Source organism: Schistocerca cancellata, chromosome 1 (genome assembly GCF_023864275.1).
Source record: "Schistocerca cancellata isolate TAMUIC-IGC-003103 chromosome 1, iqSchCanc2.1, whole genome shotgun sequence".
Classification (NCBI taxonomy): domain Eukaryota; kingdom Metazoa; phylum Arthropoda; class Insecta; order Orthoptera; family Acrididae; genus Schistocerca; species Schistocerca cancellata.
Genome location: NC_064626.1, coordinates 64,828,422 through 64,849,035, shown reverse-complemented (window position 1 = coordinate 64,849,035; position 20,614 = coordinate 64,828,422). Strand labels below are relative to the sequence as shown.

The 20,614-nt window shown below is 46.0% G+C and overlaps 1 protein-coding gene across 1 annotated transcript in view; it reads left to right on the top strand.

Moving 5' to 3' along the window:
* Positions 1-20,614, top strand: part of LOC126115034 (uncharacterized) — a gene marked incomplete at its 5' end in the record, with an annotated part of 85,173 nt that overhangs the window by 2,306 nt on the left and 62,253 nt on the right. Inside the window, one exon of the mRNA XM_049915077.1 lies at positions 13,442-13,568. Coding sequence (XP_049771034.1) covers positions 13,442-13,568 — 127 coding nt within the window. The remainder of the gene's footprint in view (positions 1-13,441; positions 13,569-20,614) is intronic.

The window sequence follows — 20,614 nt, the reverse complement described above, 5'->3', positions numbered from 1 at the left end:
TGTCAGCTAAAGATTATTGCAGCCTACTCATTGAAAATCGTTTCATAAAGACATGTTGCTGCTCAATAATACATCGTCTCACGTGACAGTCTTCACCATTCCACTTTCGCAACAACTTCGTTAGAAAGAAGCCTGCTGCCACATCTTTTCACTGGCGTTTGTCCTCACAATGGCAACCACTAGTTTGCCTACCGACTTTACAACAACTTCAGTGGAAAGAAGCCTGCTGCCTCATCTTTGGAACGGCGTCCAACTTCACCATGGCAACCAGTGGTTCCAAATGGATCACTAACAGGCCTTGAGAGGGCAACCCATGTACTGCCAAACCGAAGTTCATTTATCTTATATATTTAAATACTTTTAACGCTTCTTAATTGACAATAGCTGTTTAATAAGCTAAGCTTAGTGTGTATTTATTTATAATTCTTGACAATGATCTTTTAACTAAGAAATTTAACATTGTTATTCGACTTATAACTCATTGGTTAGTAATGACATCATGCCGTCAAAAGTGGACGAAGCCTCCATTATATATAGTAAGACGTGCACCGGTGTCTCCAGTAGTGATTCTCCAACAGAAAGAGGTTCCCACTCAATGGTAATTCATCGTTTTATTGCTTTATAGCTTTATGTATTTTCTTTAATGTATGTAGCCCTATAATTATAGCTTTGTATACAACTTGTAGGTGTGAAGATGACCACAGGAGTGGTCGAAACCGGTCACCTTGATAAATAAATCGTGATCAAGACTGTTTTTAATAGTAAATACGAAGAAACAGTTGCTGCTCTGAAGCCCTCGAGGCTAGTTTGCCTCCAGTGACCTAATAGTGCAAAGAGTGGTTATTTCTTAATATTCCTTCCGGGCAAAAGTTTTTATGACTGGACGAAACTACAATCTCCCGGCTGTTACTGTGGATTATCTGATTGCTCTGGGTGATGGCTCATCTCAACTAAAATATACACTGGTGTCCAGAATGAAAGCAACAAACCTCTATTCCCATCGATGCCCAATTCGATTCTACACAGAGTACGCGAAAGAACTTTCCCCCTGCTAACAGCCGTGTACTGCAAGTCTCTAGAGGAACGGAAGGTTCCAAATGATTGGAAAAGAGCACAGGTAGTCCCAGTTTTCAAGAAGGGTCCTCGAGCAGATGCGCAAAACTATAGGCCTATATCTCTGACATCGATCTGTTGTAGAATTTTAGAACATGTTTTTTGCTCGCGTATCATGTCATTTCTGGAAAACCAGAATCTACTCTGTAGGAATCAACATGGATTCCGCAAACAGCGATCGTGTGAGACCCAACTCGCTTTATTTTTTCATGAGACCCAGAAAATATTAGATACAGGCTCCCAGGTAGATGCCATTTTCCTTGACTTCCGGAAGGCGTTCAATACAGTTCCGCACTGTCGCCTGATAAACAAAGTAAGAGCCTACGGAATATCAGACCAGCTGTGTGGCAGGATTGAAGAGTTTTCAGCAAACAGAACACAGCATGTTGTTATTAGCGGAGAGACGTCTACAGACGTTAAAGTAACCTCTGGCGTGCCACAGGGGAGTGTTATGGGACCATTGCTTTTCACAATATATATAAATGACCTAGTAGATAGTGTCGGAAGTTCCATGTGGCTTTTCACGGATGATGCTGTAGTATACAGAAAAGTTGCAGCATTAGGAAATTGCAGCGAAATGCAGGAAGATCTGCAGTGGATAGGCACTTGGTGCAGGGAGTGGCAACAGACCCTTAACATAGACAAATGTAATGTATTGCGAATACATAGAAAGAAGGATCCTTTATTGTATGATTATATGATAGCGGAACAAACACTAGTAGCAGTTGCTTCTGTAAAATATCTGGGAGTATGCGTACGGAACGATTTGAAATGGAATGATCATATAAAATTAATTGTTGGTAAGGCGGGTGCCAGGATGAGATTCATTGGGAGAGTCCTCAGAAAATGTAGTCCATCAACAAAGGAGATGGCTTACAAAACACTCGTTCGACTTGAGTATTGCTCATCAGTGTGGGATCCGTACCAGGTCGGGTATACAGAGGAGATAGAGAAGGTCCAAAGAAGAGTGGCGCGTTTCGTCACAGGGTTATTTGCTAAGCATGATAGCGTTACGGAGATGTTTAACAAAATCAAGTGGCAGACTCTGCAAGAGAGGCGCTCTGCAACGCAGTGTAGCTTGCTGTCCAGGTTTCGAGAGGGTGCGTTTCTGGATGAGGTATCGAATATATTGCTTCCCCCTTCTTATGCCTCCCGAGGAGATCGCGAATGTAAAACTAGAGAGATTCGAGCGCGCTTGGAGTCTTTCCGGCGGTCGTTCTTCCCGCGAACCATACGCGACTGGAACAGGAAAGGGAGGTAATGACAGTGGCACTTAAAGTGCCCTCCGCCACACACCGTTGGGTGGCTTGCGGAGTATAAATGTAGATGTAGATGTCCCGTGTCTAAGTCACGATATAATCATACCAACTGTCAACAGATATACGTACGATCGTGTTCTGCACGCAAAATGGCTTTCCGGTCGACGAACAACCACGCCAAGGATTACGTCAGGGCACCTACGAAACGAGGCAGTGTTTGCTGGGTAGCCTCACATCCACAATCGCTGTGTACACAGTTCAGATGGTGCAGTATGACACAGAGAAGATCCACACCGGACTGTCTGCGGTGAAGGACCATAGTAAGAAAGGAAGCAGGACAGTCCCAAACTGGTGTGGCCAGATGGCTTAATGAGAATCGTTCTGTTGTTTCTCGGATATGACGACTGTTTATAGACACTGAAACTGTATACCGGAGATCAGGACCGTTCCGACCACGTGCGAATTCAGAGGAGAGGACCGTTATTTGGCTGTAAGCGCACGACGGTACCGCCTTAGTACTGCGCGGCAACTGGCCTCTGACTTCGCAGCATCACCTGCACGTGTCGTGTCGAGGAAAATGGTGTACAGAAGGCCTCCGTAGAGTGGCCTTCATTGTTACAGACTGGCTGTATGTCTGCCTCTGAGGCGTCTTCTCAGAATGGAACGCCTAGAGCGGAGTCGTAAGCATGCCACCTAGACGGTCGAACAGTGGGCCAATGTTCTTTTCACAGATGAGTCCCGAATTTATCTGAAGGGTGAGTATCGACGGATTCGGATCTGGAGGGAACGTGGAGCACGATTTCGTGACCCGAACGTTGTGGAAAGAGATCGATATAGAGCAGGATCCCTAGCGGTGTGGAGAGGAATTATGTTGAGCACTCGAATAGCCCTTCATGAAATTGTACGGGTCAATCAACAAGGTTTAACTCATGCCAGGTATCGCGACGAGATCTTAACACCTCATGTGCGGTTTTACGAGGTGCTGTGGGCCCAGACTTCGTACTGATGTATCATAATGTTGAATTTCATACAGCACGGATGGTGGATTTTATTTATTGGAAACAGAAAATACAGGGTGATTCAAAAAGAATACCACAACTTTAGGAATTTAAAACTCTGCAACCACAAAAGGCAGAGCTAAGCACTATCTGTCGGCGAATTAAGGGCGCTATAAAGTTTCATTTAGTTGTACATTTATTCGCTTGAGGCGCTGTTGACTAGGCGTCAGCGTCAGTTGATGCTAAGATGGCGACCGCTCAACAGAAAGCTTTTTGTGTTATTGAGTACGGCAGAAGTGAATCGACGACACTGAGAATCCGCGGGAAACAACTCAGTATGAACGTGACTCGCATAAGGTGAACGTTTTCTGTGCCATTTCAGCCAATAAAGTTTTTGGTCCCTTTTTCTTCGAAGGTGCTACTGTAACTGGACTACAGTATCTGGAGATGTTAGAGAATTGGCTGTTCCCTCAGCTCGAACAAGAAGCACAACAATTCATATTTCAGCAGGATGGAGCGCCACCACATTGGCACTTATCTGTCCGTAGCTACCTGAATGTCAACTACCCGAGGCGATGGATCGGCCGCCAGGCAGCCCGTGACAGAGCACTTCATCACTGGCCTCCAAGAAGCCCTGATCTTACCCCCTGCGATTTTTTCTTATGGGGGTATGTTAAGGATATGGTGTTTTGGCCACCTCTCCCAGCCACCATTGACTATTTGAAACGAGAAATAACAGCAGCTATCCAAACTGTTACGCCTGATATGCTACAGAGAGTGTGGAACGAGTTGGAGTATCGGGTTGATATTGCTCGAGTGTCTGGAGGGGGCCATATTGAACATCTCTGAACTTGTTTTTGAGTGAAAAAAAACCTTTTCAAATACTCTTTGTAATGATGTATAACAGAAGGTCATATTATGTTTCTTTCATTAAATACACATTTTTAAAGTTGTGGTATTCTTTTTGAATCACCCTGTACTGCACACATGACGTGGCCTGCTAGCTCTTCCGGTTTGAAACCGATACAGCACGTCTGGGATGCACTACGGAGATGGACTGTATCACGTCTGAATACCCCAGCCACTCCTCAAGACCTGCGAGCAGCTCTGCAGGAAGAACAGGCGTTATTGCCTCAACATGAGGCATCATTCAGAGCGTGCCCCGATGTTATCAGGTCTGTATTGCTGCCTGTGGTGGTAACACCCCCTACTGAGCACATTAACCCGTTGTCGGAATATGTGTGCAAATCCGTTAAAATGAAAAAAAGGAAGAACATATTTGTCTACCGTTACGAACGTTGCTGTTGTTCTGAATTGTTTACATTGTTTCTACTTCACTATCACCTGTTTATACTATTTTCCGCCAAAATAAACGCAACCTTGCAAAATTTCTGTTTGTTGCTTTAATTTTGGACACCAGTGTATAAAATATTAGTTCAATTTATTACGTGAATGATAGAAACAGTCACTTAATTTGATACAATTCTTGACACAGCAGTACTTCAAAATTTACAACTGTTGTAGACTATCGAAGCATCGCTTCATGCACTAACAAAATGTTCTCTTGAAGTACTGTATTCAGCATTTACAAAAGTACGTTTCCATCTGAGAGTTGAATAACTCTCTAGTCCTACTCGACGAAGTCGACTTTTTCAGCTGAGTTCACGGACTGGGCTCTATATTGACCTCCCTGTGAGGGCACTGCTGTGCTGAGAGAGCTTTAGCCGCTCCCATTCGTTCTTGCGAATTGCGGCGAGATATTGCTGATGTCTGGCGTACCGATGTGCCTTGCCGACTGTGATGTACCACGGCGATATTTGACAGTACTGAGTCAAACATTAGTAAGCCAGTAAGATATTTAGTTCTTGCATAGGCACACGTGCAAGACCTCAAAGTTGCTCACACTACATTAGCGTGTAAAACTTAGGGATGAAAGTAACTCTCTAATCATGTGTCACTGCCAAATAAAATACCTCGATGAAACTTGGACCATATGTGCAAAGAACTGCTACAGTACAGCACAAAAACAACTGGAAGAAATACGCGGTGGGACGAACAGAAATGACACTTTTATTCAAAGATAGTAATTACACCGAAGTCACTACGATTTTTTGTGATCCTTTGCACATTACAAAAGGAGGGACACGGTTCTCAGTAGGGGGCACGATCACGGCGGACAGCGTTACAGGCTCTGCATCGTACTCCCACAAGGTTGGTGAGGAGTTCTTGTGGCAGGGTGTTCCATTCCTCCACCAGCGTAGTTGACAACTGCTGGATTGGCGTTAGTACATGTCGACGTGCTGCAATATATCTTCCTAACGCATCTCACACGTGCTGGACGGCATTTCGTTTAAGTCGGGGGAACGGACAGCCGAATATCCTCTCATTCCACCAGCACCTCCATCTTCGCTGTTGGATGCGGTCGCGCATCGTCATCTATAAAAGTGAAATCAGGGTAGAATGCGCCTCTGAAGAAACGCACGTGGGGAAAGAGTACAGCGTTCCAGTAACGATGTCCCGTGAGTGTTCCGTGTTACTGTGTTCAAATACACTCCTGGAAATTGAAATAAGAACACCGTGAATTCATTGTCCCAGGAAGGGGAAACTTTATTGACACATTCCTGGGGTCAGATACATCACATGATCACACTGACAGAACCACGGGCACATAGACACAGGCAACAGAGCATGCACAATGTCGGCACTAGTACAGTGTATATCCACCTTTCGCAGCAATGCAGGCTGCTATTCTCCCATGGAGACGATCGTACAGATGCTGGATGTAGTCCTGTGGAACGGCTTGCCATGCCATTTCCACCTGGCGCCTCAGTTGGACCAGCGTTCGTGCTGGACGTGCAGACCGCGTGAGACGACGCTTCATCCAGTCCCAAACATGCTCAATGGGGGACAGATCCGGAGATCTTGCTGGCCAGGGTAGTTGACTTACACCTTCTAGAGCACGTTGGGTGGCACGGGATACATGCGGACGTGCATTGTCCTGTTGGAACAGCAAGTTCCCTTGCCGGTCTAGGAATGGTAGAACGATGGGTTCGATGACGGTTTGGATGTACCGTGCACTATTCAGTGTCCCCTCGACGATCACCAGTGGTGTACGGCCAGTGTAGGAGATCGCTCCCCACACCATGATGCCGGGTGTTGGCCCTGTGTGCCTCGGTCGTATGCAGTCCTGATTGTGGCGCTCACCTGCACGGCGCCAAACACGCATACGACCATCATCGGCACCAAGGCAGAAGCGACTCTCATCGCTGAAGACGACACGTCTCCATTCGTCCCTCCATTCACGCCTGTCGTGACACCACTGGAGGCGGGCTGCACGATGTTGGGGCGTGAGCGGAAGACGGCCTAACGGTGTGCGGGACCGTAGCCCAGCTTCATGGAGACGGTTGCGAATGGTCCTCGCCGATACCCCAGGAGCAACAGTGTCCCTAATTTGCTGGGAAGTGGCGGTGCGGTCCCCTACGGCACTGCGTAGGATCCTACGGTCTTGGCGTGCATCCGTGCGTCGCTGCGGTCCGGTCCCAGGTCGACGGGCACGTGCACCTTCCGCCGACCACTGGCGACAACATCGATGTACTGTGGAGACCTCACGCCCCACGTGTTGAGCAATTCGGCGGTACGTCCACCCGGCCTCCCGCATGCCCACTATACGCCCTCGCTCAAAGTCCGTCAACTGCACATACGGTTCACGTCCACGCTGTCGCGGCATGCTACCAGTGTTAAAGACTGCGATGGAGCTCCGTATGCCACGGCAAACTGGCTGACACTGACGGCGGCGGTGCACAAATGCTGCGCAGCTAGCGCCATTCGACGGCCAACACCGCGGTTCCTGGTGTGTCCGCTGTGCCGTGCGTGTGATCATTGCTTGTACAGGCCCTCTCGCAGTGTCCGGAGCAAGTATGGTGGGTCTGACACACAGGTGTCAATGTGTTCTTTTTTCTATTTCCAGGAGTGTATTTGGACGTCACTACGCCCGTACAGAACAATGCCTCCCCGTACCACAACACCTGGACACCAAAACGATCGTGTTCGACAACACTCCTCAGTGCATTAGGTACATACCTCTCGCCATATTTGGGTACATCCAAGAACTATATTTGTGGGCCAAAAGACGTTGTTTGAACATGACATGGTAAAAATGTATTGCTATATGACAAGTGACGTGATAAGAATAGTATAAACGACTTACTTTCCATCAGACAAATAAAAATAAGAAAAGTTCTTACTAAAAAAAAACGGACAAGCTTCCTCTGTCATACTCACTGATTACAATGATGGTGTATATTATATCTACAGTTGAGTAGGCTTAAGTTGATCCCTGACAGTTGCAGTGAGCCAGGAGTGACAGATTCGTGGGCCCTCGTCAACCAATAACGTAATACCATTTTGGTAACGCCCCTACGGCAACCCTCAGTTTTGTCACAGCCCTGCAGACGACTACTGTTTTCGCCTGCAGCCGTTGGCGCTTCGCAGTTGACAGCCGATAACATAGCTGCAAGCCGTCAGGAAGCTTCTTCCGCCATCTCGACTATAGTTTGACCACTTATCGGCGAGCAGCAGCACTGTCCGTGGTAAAAAATATGCAATCGCCACTTTTTCCACCTGGCCACTTAGCCTCACCTTCCCCTGGTCATCGATCAAGCCATCGGCTTTGCTCTGCGATGCACATCAATAGATATACATACACTAGACGTCCACATATTTGAGACGCGTTGCCGCAGAAGCTATTAAAAAATCCGAATCCTCTGGTTCCGACCTAGGTCTTCCTCAGTCAACAACAAACGCCGAAACTGCAATTCGCTGCTCCGAGTTTGCTAGAATTCGGTAGAAAATAACAGCTCCAATGACCAGGATCTCAAGCAGTGCACTTTGCACAATAGTGCAGGGGCTGGAATAAAACAAAAAGTCCATGTTACAAATCATCAGCTGTAAAGTACAGAGTGCCACTTGTAGCGTTTGAGATGACAAATTAAGGTAAATTAAATTCATTGACAGAAAACCAAACAGGACCTATAAGATTAATTAAGCTGCAACTGACAACTTTCCTGTTTGAGAACTGAAAGAAAACAGCATTGAGATGCTATTCCCCATATGAAAAGCAAAACAACGCGGAGGGAGTGACTGGTCCACGGAGAACTTTTCTGAACTGTGGCTGTAATAGACTGTTGATGAGAGAGGCTACGGCTCTCCCGCGAAGTGTAGCTGACGCTAGGTAAGAGTTTTGCCTTTGGTGGCCGGCCGACCGGAAAACTAGGTTGGCCAGGCGCGCGCGCCTACTTCCCCCACCAAACAGGCAACCGTGGGAAAATGGATATACACTCCTGGAAATTGAAAAAAGCACACATTGACACCGGTGTGTCAGACCCACCATACTTGCTCCGGACACTGCGAGAGGGCTGTACAAGCAATATGATCACACGCACGGCACAGCGGACACACCAGGAACCGCGGTGTTGGCCGTCGAATGGCGCTAGCTGCGCAGCATTTGTGCACCGCCGCCGTCAGTGTCAGCCAGTTTGCCGTGGCATACGGAGCTCCATCGCAGTCTTTAACACTGCTAGCATGCCGCGACAGCGTGGACGTGAACCGTATGTGCAGCTGACGGACTTTGAGCGAGGGCGTATAGTGGGCATGCGGGAGGCCGGGTGGACGTACCGCCGAATTGCTCAACACGTGGGGCGTGAGGTCTCCGCAGTACATCGATGTTGTCGCCAGTGGTCGGCGGAAGGTGCACGTGCCCGTCGACCTGGGACCGGACCGCAGCGACGCACGGATGCACGCCAAGACCGTAGGATCCTACGCAGTGCCGTAGGGGACCGCACCGCCACTTCCCAGCAAATTAGGGACACTGTTGCTCCTGGGGTATCGGCGAGGACCATTCGCAACCGTCTCCATGAAGCTGGGCTACGGTCCCGCACACCGTTAGGCCGTCTTCCGCTCACGCCCCAACATCGTGCAGCCCGCCTCCAGTGGTGTCGCGACAGGCGTGAATGGAGGGACGAATGGAGACGTGTCGTCTTCAGCGATGAGAGTCGCTTCTGCCTTGGTGCCAATGATGGTCGTATGCGTGTTTGGCGCCGTGCAGGTGAGCGCCACAATCAGGACTGCATACGACCGAGGCACACAGGGCCAACACCCGGAAGCATGGTGTGGGGAGCGATCTCCTACACTGGCCGTACACCACTGGTGATCGTCGAGGGGACACTGAATAGTGCACGGTACATCCAAACCGTCATCGAACCCATCGTTCTACCATTCCTAGACCGGCAAGGGAACCTGCTGTTCCAACAGGACAATGCACGTCCGCATGTATCCCGTGCCACCCAACGTGCTCTAGAAGGTGTAAGTCAACTACCCTGGCCAGCAAGATCTCCGGATCTGTCCCCCATTGAGCATGTTTGGGACTGGATGAAGCGTCGTCTCACGCGGTCTGCACGTCCAGCACGAACGCTGGTCCAACTGAGGCGCCAGGTGGAAATGGCATGGCAAGCCGTTCCACAGGACTACATCCAGCATCTCTACGATCGTCTCCATGGGAGAATAGCAGCCTGCATTGCTGCGAAAGGTGGATATACACTGTACTAGTGCCGACATTGTGCATGCTCTGTTGCCTGTGTCTATGTGCCTGTGGTTCTGTCAGTGTGATCATGTGATGTATCTGACCCCAGGAATGTGTCAATAAAGTTTCCCCTTCCTGGGACAATGAATTCACGGTGTTCTTATTTCAATTTCCCGGAGTGTAGCTGGAAAATGGCTTACCCATATCGTACGGGGAGTGTCCACAACCACTGTTTGACTGAGCAATCGAGTGTATTCTGTTACGAAACTGCATTGTTAACACACCGTATGTCTCACTCACTATTTTTCATTAAATAACCGGCTCTGGCCTGGTGCACAACTCATCTCTAGATCCAAAATCAGTGATACAAAGCGCAGCTTGTCAACAAGGGGAGGATACAACAGTAAACTCATTCTCTGGGAGAACCCAAGGCGTCTTTCCCCTCTCTGTCCTACAGCCGTGCCCGTATTCTCCTGTAACTCTTGCGTCTTTACTAGAAAGTTCCAATCATCCAGGCCATTACATCTTTTTGTCTCCTTTTACATACTGAATTACCTGTTCAATTCCCTCGTTCACTCATTCTATCTTGATATCTGCTGATTGTAAAGTAGGACTGTAAAGCTGATAATCTTCCGCTTGGAAATCTCCTCCTGCAGATCCAGATGGGAGACCAATCAGCGATCTTTTGCCAAAGAAGAGATCAACCTCACAGTTCTTGAGCTACAGGCCACATTTCCTGAGACACGCTTCACATACTCTGCCTGACAGAAAAAAGTGAAGCACCCAGAAGAGGGGGATGAAATCAAATGAAACTTCACAGGTAGATAGGGTATCTGATGTTCTTTCAGTGATTAAAAAATCGAGTGAAATTTGCAGAGAACTAGTCAGTATGGGTCCGCTTATTAGTATGGCGTTGTACACACTCTAGCTTAGATGCGTGCACTGTTTCGATTGTGAAGGGCGCCATAAAGCTATTGTATCCTCTCTTGAGGCTAGCTGGCCCACAACTGTTGTAACTGGTCCTTGATATCCCGGATAATGGCAATGGGAAGGGCTGACGTCGGAGCTGGTCCCACACTCGTTCAATTGGGAACAGATCTAGAGATCTTGCTGGCCACAGGAGTACCTCAACATCACGCGCTGTTCAGACAGACACATGCCATGGGTGGGACTGCATTCTCCTGTTGAAAAATGGCACCATGATACTGTAACACATGAGGACGCAGGAAGTACGTGAAGACGTAACGTTGTGCCCTCAGCACTACCAGCCGTGATCTGAAGTCTTACCCGATGGCTCCCCACGCCATGACACCAGAAGTTACACTGCTGTGATTCTCCAAAACATTGAAAAAAATTGGGCCGCTCCGCGAATCGCCGCCATATGCCACAATGATTGTCATCCAGAGTAGAGCAGAACTTCGATTCATTGCTCAACACAGTGCGACGCCATTCATCAACAGCCCACGCTTCCCTGTCACGGCAGCACTCCATATGCAGTCGTTTGTTTGTATTTCATGTTAACAACAGCCTATGGATGGGACGGTAATTCCCTCTACCGGTTGTTACTATCGCAGGGTGATACCGAAAACTGTAGGGAGTCCATTAGATGCAGATGTGAAGGGGTTACGATGAAATTGGTGCACAACACGATGACCCTCTCTTGTGGTGGTCAGACGTGGTCGACTGGAACCCTGACAACGAGTACACCTGTCATCACGTCCCGAGCTGTCCAACATTGGGCCACTGTCACATCTGAATGCCCCACAAATACAGATATTGCACGTTCGACCAGCCGGCTAAAACGAGAACACAATGGATCCCCTCTGAAACTTTGTCTGGTGCTGTCAACACTATCTCACAGGAGTAGATGGCATCTCCGATGACATCTCCGTGTCCTTCGCAGTGATCAGTCAATATCTGACGCTGTTTCTTGTCCCTTGTATACCTACCAGGCCTTGTAACAACACGAACAACACTAATGCACTCATGTGACCGTTACATCTGTCACAGAAAATTGCAGCTCTAATCATTTATGTATCTGGTGATGAAGTGTACGCGTCCAAAGTTATATTGACAAACGAACATGTCTTCTGGATCGTTCACTTTTCTTATCAAACAGTGTATATTTAATACAGTGGTTTCCATTGGCTTCTGCAAACTCATGCCGTAGATCATTGCTTTTTCTTCGTCATTTATGGGTAGTTTCCCTGCCAAAGAGCAAGTAAATTCCCTGAAGGTACATCTGCTTGTCTCTCTTGACAAGGCGTTGGTGACTGAGGATGGCCCCTTGTATTGGCAGTAATGATTTTTATTCAAAATCGAAGCAGTGGTTGGTACTCAACCAAGGATCCACGACTTTGTTTCATTGTCAACGACCCTACCCCTACGCCATGGTTACCAAATATATCACAATACACCCCAATACTTGTAGTTCCTTTCCGCCTGCTTCTGAGACATTACACTGGTCCAAAAGTTGCCTTCAGGTAGACAAAAAATGCTTTTATATTGTTCTGTACCAGAACGTATATTTTTGATACGTATGATGTCAGAATAAATTTAATGCTTATCAGTATACAGGATGTCTGTCCTAAGAGTAGTCGGGCTGATTTTTCTCTGGTGTTTCGGCAGATATCTGCAATTTAGTTTTTACAATGTGTAGCTGGAGCCGGCCCAAAAAAATACTGCTCGTGACGCGTTTCATGCGACCACTAGTGTCAGTGGAAAGCGTCGATTTGTTTCCAATTACAAACAAAATGATTTTTAAACCGGAATTTTACGACCCCATTCGATAGAGCGATCCTAAATTAGTCTAATGCGATATCTGGTTTGTCGATACCTACCTATTAACAGGGACAGTACAGCACGAAGAATAAAGAGCAGTCCAGCAACGATTTTGGAGCGCTGCATGCTTGGCGGTACCAGTCAGCGCTATCCAGCGCGGTGTCTCGCTGTTGGAGCACTGGATACTCTCCGTGTTTTAGTGTCCCTGTTAATACATATCTACAAAACAGAAATCAAAGTAGACTAACCTGGGATCGCTCTATCTTAGGGGCTCGTAAAAATCCGCTTTAAAAATCATTTTGTTTGTAATTGGAAACGAACTGACGCTTTCCGTTGACACTAGCGGTCGTATAAAACATGTCACGAGCAGTATTGGTTTGGGCCGGCTCCAGCTACACGTTGCAAAAACAAAATTGCAAATATCTGCCGAGACACCAGAGAAAGTGCGCCTGACGTTTTTAGGAAAGGCGAAGTCCTATCATTGATATTCTTTGTGTGATCCTACGATTCTTCAATGCCAACCAAAAACTGAATGTTGGGAACATTTCAGTTGTTCCAGTTTTATTAAACAGGTTGGATGATGATTGAAATGATGATGGTGGTGGTGGTGGTGGTGGTGGTGGTGGTGGTGGTGCATGAGAGTAACTTCAATCGTTGTGGCAAGCAGCAGACTAGTTTTGAAGTCCCCGTTACGACATGAGCTGTATTTGCAGGAGTGCGGCAGCTGCCAGGAAGCGCGGCCTGGTTCATGGGCGCCTCACACGCCAGCAAGAGCTGGGCGCGGAACCTCACCAAGGTGGCGCTGGTTGCCGAGGAGGCCACCAGATACGTTGCGCATGCGTAAGTACCGCAGCCTTCCTTTGTCTCTCTGTAACTGACTCCGCCTGCACCTCGCAGTCTACGTGTCGTTATTGCTGATGTGATCTTTCCGGTACCATATTTGTATTACAGTATTTTGTAGGACCTATAATTAAAAAACGTGTTTCCATTAACAAAGAAGCGAAAGCAAAAGTCGTTCACACACTGGATGATGTGGAAATATAAGGATGTAGAACAATACAAGAGCTTATTTCCAAACTGTCTTGAATTAAAAATCTTGAATTCGTCTACTTTTTACATTATGCATTCCACATTGTGTACAATATGGCGTTACCCGCCGAATTGTCCCATTTCGCGTGTTATATCTTTTAATTTTTAATCCAACTCGAACAACCGCTACTTTTATTTTCAATGTGTCTTAAACCCACTTGGGCAATCTATGGGCGCACGTAAATAACAGTCGCCCTCGATCACCTATTAAAAAAACTGCTTAAGGAATTTGATATTGTAACTACAGTATCGCAGTACGTACACTGATAAGTCAAACATTATGACCACTGCCCACCGCGACATCTTTCAACAGTATAACTGTCCACATCTCGGAACCAGAGCCGTGCTACACTAGTTTGAGGAGCATTACACTGAACTCACGTTGGTGTCTCGGCGACCAAATTCGACTGATGTAAATACTAAGGCGCTTATCTGGGACGCTATCGGGCGCTGCCATCGCCTACACAAATCAGCGTGTCCTATGATATGACATCTAATGCCACATATCCCCACAAACTTACCAATAAACTGTCGGATCCCTGATACACAGAGTCAGTGATATACAGGGTGAGTCACCTAACATTACCGCTGGATATATTTCGTAAACCACATCAAATACTGAGGAATCGATTCCACAGACCGAACGTGAGGAGAGGGGCTAGTGTAATTGGTTAATACAAACAATAAAAAAACGCACGGAAGTATGTTTTTTAACACAAACCTACGTTTTTTTCAATGGAACCCCGTTAGTTTTGTTAGCACATCTGAACATATAAACAAATACGTAATTAGTGCCGTTTCTTGCATTGTAAAATGTTAATTACATCCGGAGATATTGTAACCTAAAGTTGACGCTTGAGTACCACTCCTCCGCTGTTCGATCGTGTGTATCGGAGAGCACCGAATTACGTAGGGATCCAAAGGGAACGGTGATGGACCTTAGGTACAGAAGAGACTGGAACAGCACATTACGTCCACATGCTAACACCTTTTTACTGATCTTTTTCACTGACGCACATGTACATTACCATGAGGGGTGAGGTACACGTACACACGTGGTTTCCGTTTCAATTACGGAGTGGAATAGAGTGTGTCCCGACATGTCAGGCCAATAGATGTTCAATGTGGTGGCCATCATTTGCTGCACACAATTGCAATCTCTGGCGTAATGAATGTCGTACACGCCGCAGTACATCTGGTGTAATGTCGCCGCAGGCTGCCACAATACGTTGTTTCATATCCTCTGGGGTTGTTGACACATCACGGTACACATTCTCCTTTAACGTACCCCCCAGAAAGAAGTCCAGAGGTGTAAAATCAGGAGAACGGGCTGGCCAATTTATGCGTCCTCCACGTCCTATTAAACGCCCGTCGAACATCCTGTCAAGGGTCAGCCTAGTGTTAATTGCGGAATGTGCAGCTGCACCATCATGCTGATACCATATACGTCGACGCGTTTCCTGTGGGACATTTTCGAGAAACGTTGGCAGATCATTCTGTAGAAACGCGATGTATGTTGCAGCTGTTTGGGCCCCTGCAATGAAGTGAGGACCAATTAGGTGGTCGCCAATGATTCCGCATCATACATTTACAGTCCACGGTCGCTGTCGCTCTACCTGTCTGAGCCAGCGAGGATTGTCCACGGACCAGTAATGCATGTTCCGTAGATTCACTGCCCCGTGGTTTGTGAAACCCGCTTCATCGGTAAACAGGTAGAACTGCAACGCATTCTCTGTTAATGCCCATTGACAGAATTGCACTCGATGATTAGAGCCATCACCATGTAATTGCTGATGTAGCGACACATGAAACGGGTGAAAGCGGTGACGATGCAGTATGCGCATGACACTATTTTGACTCAGTCCACCGGCTCTCGCAATGTCCCGTGTACTCATGTGTGGGTTCATGGCAACAGCAGCTCGGCTCTGAGCACTATGCGACTCAACTTCTGAGGTCATCAGTCGCCTAGAACTTAGAACTAATTAAACCTAACTAACCTAAGGACATCACACACATCCATGCCCGAGGCAGGACTCGAACCTGCGACCGTAGCGGTCACGCGGTTCCAGACTGAAGCGCCTTTAACCGCACGGCCACACCGGCCGGCCAACAGCAGCTAACACACCCGCTTCTCCTGTGACGGGCCTGTTACGGACCCGTTTGCGTGCTACGACCATACCTGTTGCATACAGTTGGCGGTAGATGTTTTGTAATGTGCGGCACGTTGGATGCTCTCTGTCCGGGTACCGTTCTGCATACACCCTGCAGGCTTCAGCTGCATTGCGTCGACACTCGCCATAGATGAGTATCATCTCCGCCTTTTCAGAGTTCGAATACACCATGGTCACAGTTCCTACAACACTACACTATCACAGACGTCTGGTAACACGGTGAACTACAGTTGGTCTGCGTGCGGAGACGAATGCAGAATAACAATAGCAGCAAGCGCTACATGCGGCCACTGCGACAGCTAGACCAAACCACAACAGTGCACTACAGCCACAATCGTAAACACGGTCGTCATCGTAAACATGTCCCTGCAGATGCTGCTTGCCGACCGTGGCCCGTGTTTGTTACAAAATGGTTCAAATGGCTCTGAGCACTATGGGACTTAACATCTATGGTCATCAGTCCCCTAGAACTTAGAACTACTTAAACCTAACTAACCTAAGGAGAGCACACAACACCCAGCCATCACGAGGCAGAGAAAATTCCTGACCCCGCCGGGAATCGAACCCGGGAACCCGGGCGTGGGAAGCACGCAACTGAACGTCGGAGGTTTCAAGCGTCAACTTTAGGTTACAATATCTCCGGATGTAATTAACATTTTACAATGCAACAAACGGCACTGATTACGTATTTGTTTATATGTTCAGATGTGCTAACAAAACTAACGTGGTTCCCTTTAAAAAACGTAGGTTTGTGTTAAAAAACATACTTCCGTGCATTTTTGTATGGTTTGTATTAAACAATTACACTAGCCCCTCTCCTCACGTTCGGTCTGTGGAATCGGTTCGTCAGTATTTGATGTGGTTTACGAAATATATCCAGCGGTAACGTTAGGTGACTCACCCTGTATTTCGTTCCAAGACGGACAAACTAGCTATTAAGCAGGTGGCTCATCAATGTACTTCCTCTCGTGAAATTTGATTCAAGTAACCCATTTAGAGACCACATTCATAATTGCAATATTAGGAGAATAAATGTCCTTCATTACTCTTAATTCAAAACGACTTTAGCTCAGAAAGCAGCGAATAACGCTGATGGTGATATTATTGATCACTTACGCAGTGATATTAAATGCTCACAGACAGGAAAGTTAAATTTGAAAGTAAGCTCTAGCAGTTCCCTCTGTAGGACTCGTGTTATTCCGTAGACGAATTTTCATTTAGAACTTTTACCTTTTTAGTGCACTAAATATTGTTTTCTGTTACGTGAGTTCATCTCTAAATGGTCAGCATGCAGCCACATTTAAATACCAACTAAATTAACATTCGATAAACTAACTAGTTCCATGTCATTTTTATATAAAGTGCAGCGTGACTAATGCAACATGTAACCGCATACTAGCAAGTGTCCTGACGTCAGCATTGCTGCCCCACCGTCTCTCGTTAGTGTGTACTGTAAACAGGTGGCGTTGTACTGTTAGTGCACTGACTTATTTTCTTTATTTACGTACGAGGGGGAATCATAACGTTTTGATTATCACTTCGAAAGAAAACTGCTTTACTGAACTTGGCGGTTCTCTAAATGTTCACATTGCAATGCAACACATTTTTCACAACGATGGATGGCTCGGCCGGTTATTACGGTTGTACGAGGTTGTACTGAAAAGTAATGTTTCCGAATTGTTTGCATGAAAACTCTTAATGCTTTTTAAATAAAATAAACGTTTATAACATTTTACATCTTTATTCTTCATGTCACCATATTTTCAGCCTTCTGCCGCTAGAGAGCTCCGAATTGTAGAGTGTAACATGGCGGTGTGGAATGTAACTATGAGTGCTGTAATCGAGTTTCGAATTTGAAAAGTTCGTCCACACGTGGAGCACGCTGTCCTTCAGCATGACAATGCCACACCACACGCGAGCGGTGCACAGCTGCAACAATCCGAAGCCTCGGGTTCACTGTCACCGATCATCCTCACGACCTGGCACCATCCGATTTTCGTTTGTTTGCACAACTTAAAGAGCATCTTCGAGGACTTCACTTTGCTAGTGATGAAGTGGTGCAAGCAGAAGTGAGAGTATGGCTCCATCAACAATGTCAATCATTTTTAGCAAATAAAAAAATTAAAATAATAATAATAGTAATAATAATAATAATAGTAATAATTTGTAATAATAATAATAATACTTGTTTGTTTGCTTGAGTAAGTAATTGAGAGATTAAAATTTACGCCGTGAATTTATCGAGCTTCGCACGTCCGAAGATGTACGGAACGTAGCCAGGGCTCATTATATATTTTTTGTAGACAAAGTCTGATATCTGACCTGAGCTTCAATCATGAAAATGGAGTGACTAAAATTACTAAAACAAAGAAAAGCATACGATTAAATAAAACATATATTCATTTTAACATATACATTACGATATAACTGACACTTACGTAAAATTATAGGAAAATAATTGCAGATCATTCACAAATGAGAGCGACTTATTAATTCTGCGCCTCTTTTCTGCTAATAAACATCAATATGGCTAACTGTGGAGCCGCACAAAATATTAAGTCCTTCTAGGACAACGAATGACATGAGAGTGTGTTGATGCCTACTCGCTGTGACAAGAGAGCGGTGTTAATTGCTTTATTTTGCATTCTCTTGTCTTAAAAAATCGATACATATAATCTAAGTTAACTAAATTAAATATTGTCTGTGCTCGAGTGCAAATGGTTCCTTAAACGTTCTACAGTGATTTATCAACAAACTGGTCTCTCGTTGGGAGAAATGTGTTCGTCGCAAGGCCAATTTTGAGAAATAAATACGTAGACATGAAGAATAAAGATGCAGAATGTTAATAACGTTTGTTTAATTTAAGAAGTTTTTAGAGTTTTCATATAAAAATTCGGAGGAATTACTTTTCACCGTGCCCTCGTAGACTAGCTCTCAATGCAGAGAAAACATTTCTTGCATTTACCTTCGAACTGTTTACAAAGGAGAAAAAGAAAGAAGTCATTGGTCCAGGGAATGGACGAAACAGAGTATGAAAGAATACCACAACGTGCGGACATGTATACATCATTCGTGGACGAACAGGAGAACTTATTTTATTGCCGTCACGCCTATATATTGCGCATAAAATATTGATTTCCTTTAAAGTGTTCCCGCATAATACAGAGGGGTCCAAAAAAATGTATCCACTGTTTAAAAGTCCATAACTTGCAAACTAATTGACGGAGTTGTCTCATTTTTGGTGAAAGTGTAGCTTAAAGTTCAACTTAAAGATCACTGTAGGTGTTCGAAATGGTCACCATTAACATCCGCACACAAACGATGCCGACCATCTTGTTGAAAGTAAACTCTTCCGTCTCCATATAAGTCTCGGATGGCATGTAAAATGGATGTCTGAAGCTTCTGAAGGTACACCTCACCGGTAACTGTGCCTTCAAAGAAGAATGGCCCAATCAAGCCCCAGTAGGACAACCCACACCACACATTTACTCCTGGCAAATGCACGGCTTTGTCTACATGGACGTTCGGACTTTCGGCGGCCCTGTAGATGCAATTGTGGCGTTTTACTGTACCATTGAGTTTGAACTGTGCCTCATCAGACCACACAATCATCTCCGCAAATTCTTCATCGTTGTGCACCATATTAGTAAACCACTCGCAGTACTCCATTCTACGATCTGGGTCGTCCTCGTTCATTGCGTGTAGCAATCGTGGGGCGTAGCACTTCCACTTTGCTGTCTTCAAAATTCGCCAAACACTTGAGCGACTCACTCCAGTTTCACGGGCACACTATCTCACAGACTTCTGTGGTGAGCGAGTGAATTGTTGTAACACAGGACGGGAGTTAGCTGGACTTGTTACTGTTACAGGTCGTCCAGATCGTTGTTTGTGTACATCTTTAACATAGCCTTCGGCTTCGAATTTGTCTCGAATGCGACGAATCGTTAAACGTGTCGGTGGCTCTGTTTGATATTCATTTCGCCATTGCCGTTGAACCTTATTAATGGCCGGCTGCGGTGGCCGTGCGGTTCTAGGCACTGCAGTCCGGAACCGCGGGACTGCTGCGGTCGCAGGTTCGAATCCTGCCTCGGGCATGGATGTGTGTGATGTCTTTAGGTTAGTTAGGTTTAAGTAGTTCTAAGTTCTAGGGGACTGATGAACTAAGATGTTAAGTCCCATAGTGCTCAGAGCCATTTGAACCTTATTAATTATTTCGTACTCAAAATACCACTTCAAAACTGACTTCCTTTCATCGAATGTAAGCCTTGCGACAACCATGTTTACTCGAGTAACTAGGTGCGCCTAACAACGAAACACTACCTGACGACTGTCATCTGACAAAACAAAACAACGCAATACAACGCTTGTGTGGCGATTGCCGGAACTACAAACTATTACACTAGCAAAGATGAGACAACTCCGTCAATTAGTTTGCCAGTTATGGACTTTTAAACATTGAATAATTTTTTTTGACCCCTCTGTATATGGCTGAGAAACGTGTAATACCTCTATCATTTTTGTTACTGCCAGTGCTCTTTTGTTTTATCTGTCACTGTAGTTTCCACGATTATGGAACCTTACGACAGCGTGAGATAAACTGTAATAAAACTCTTTTTCGTTAAACAA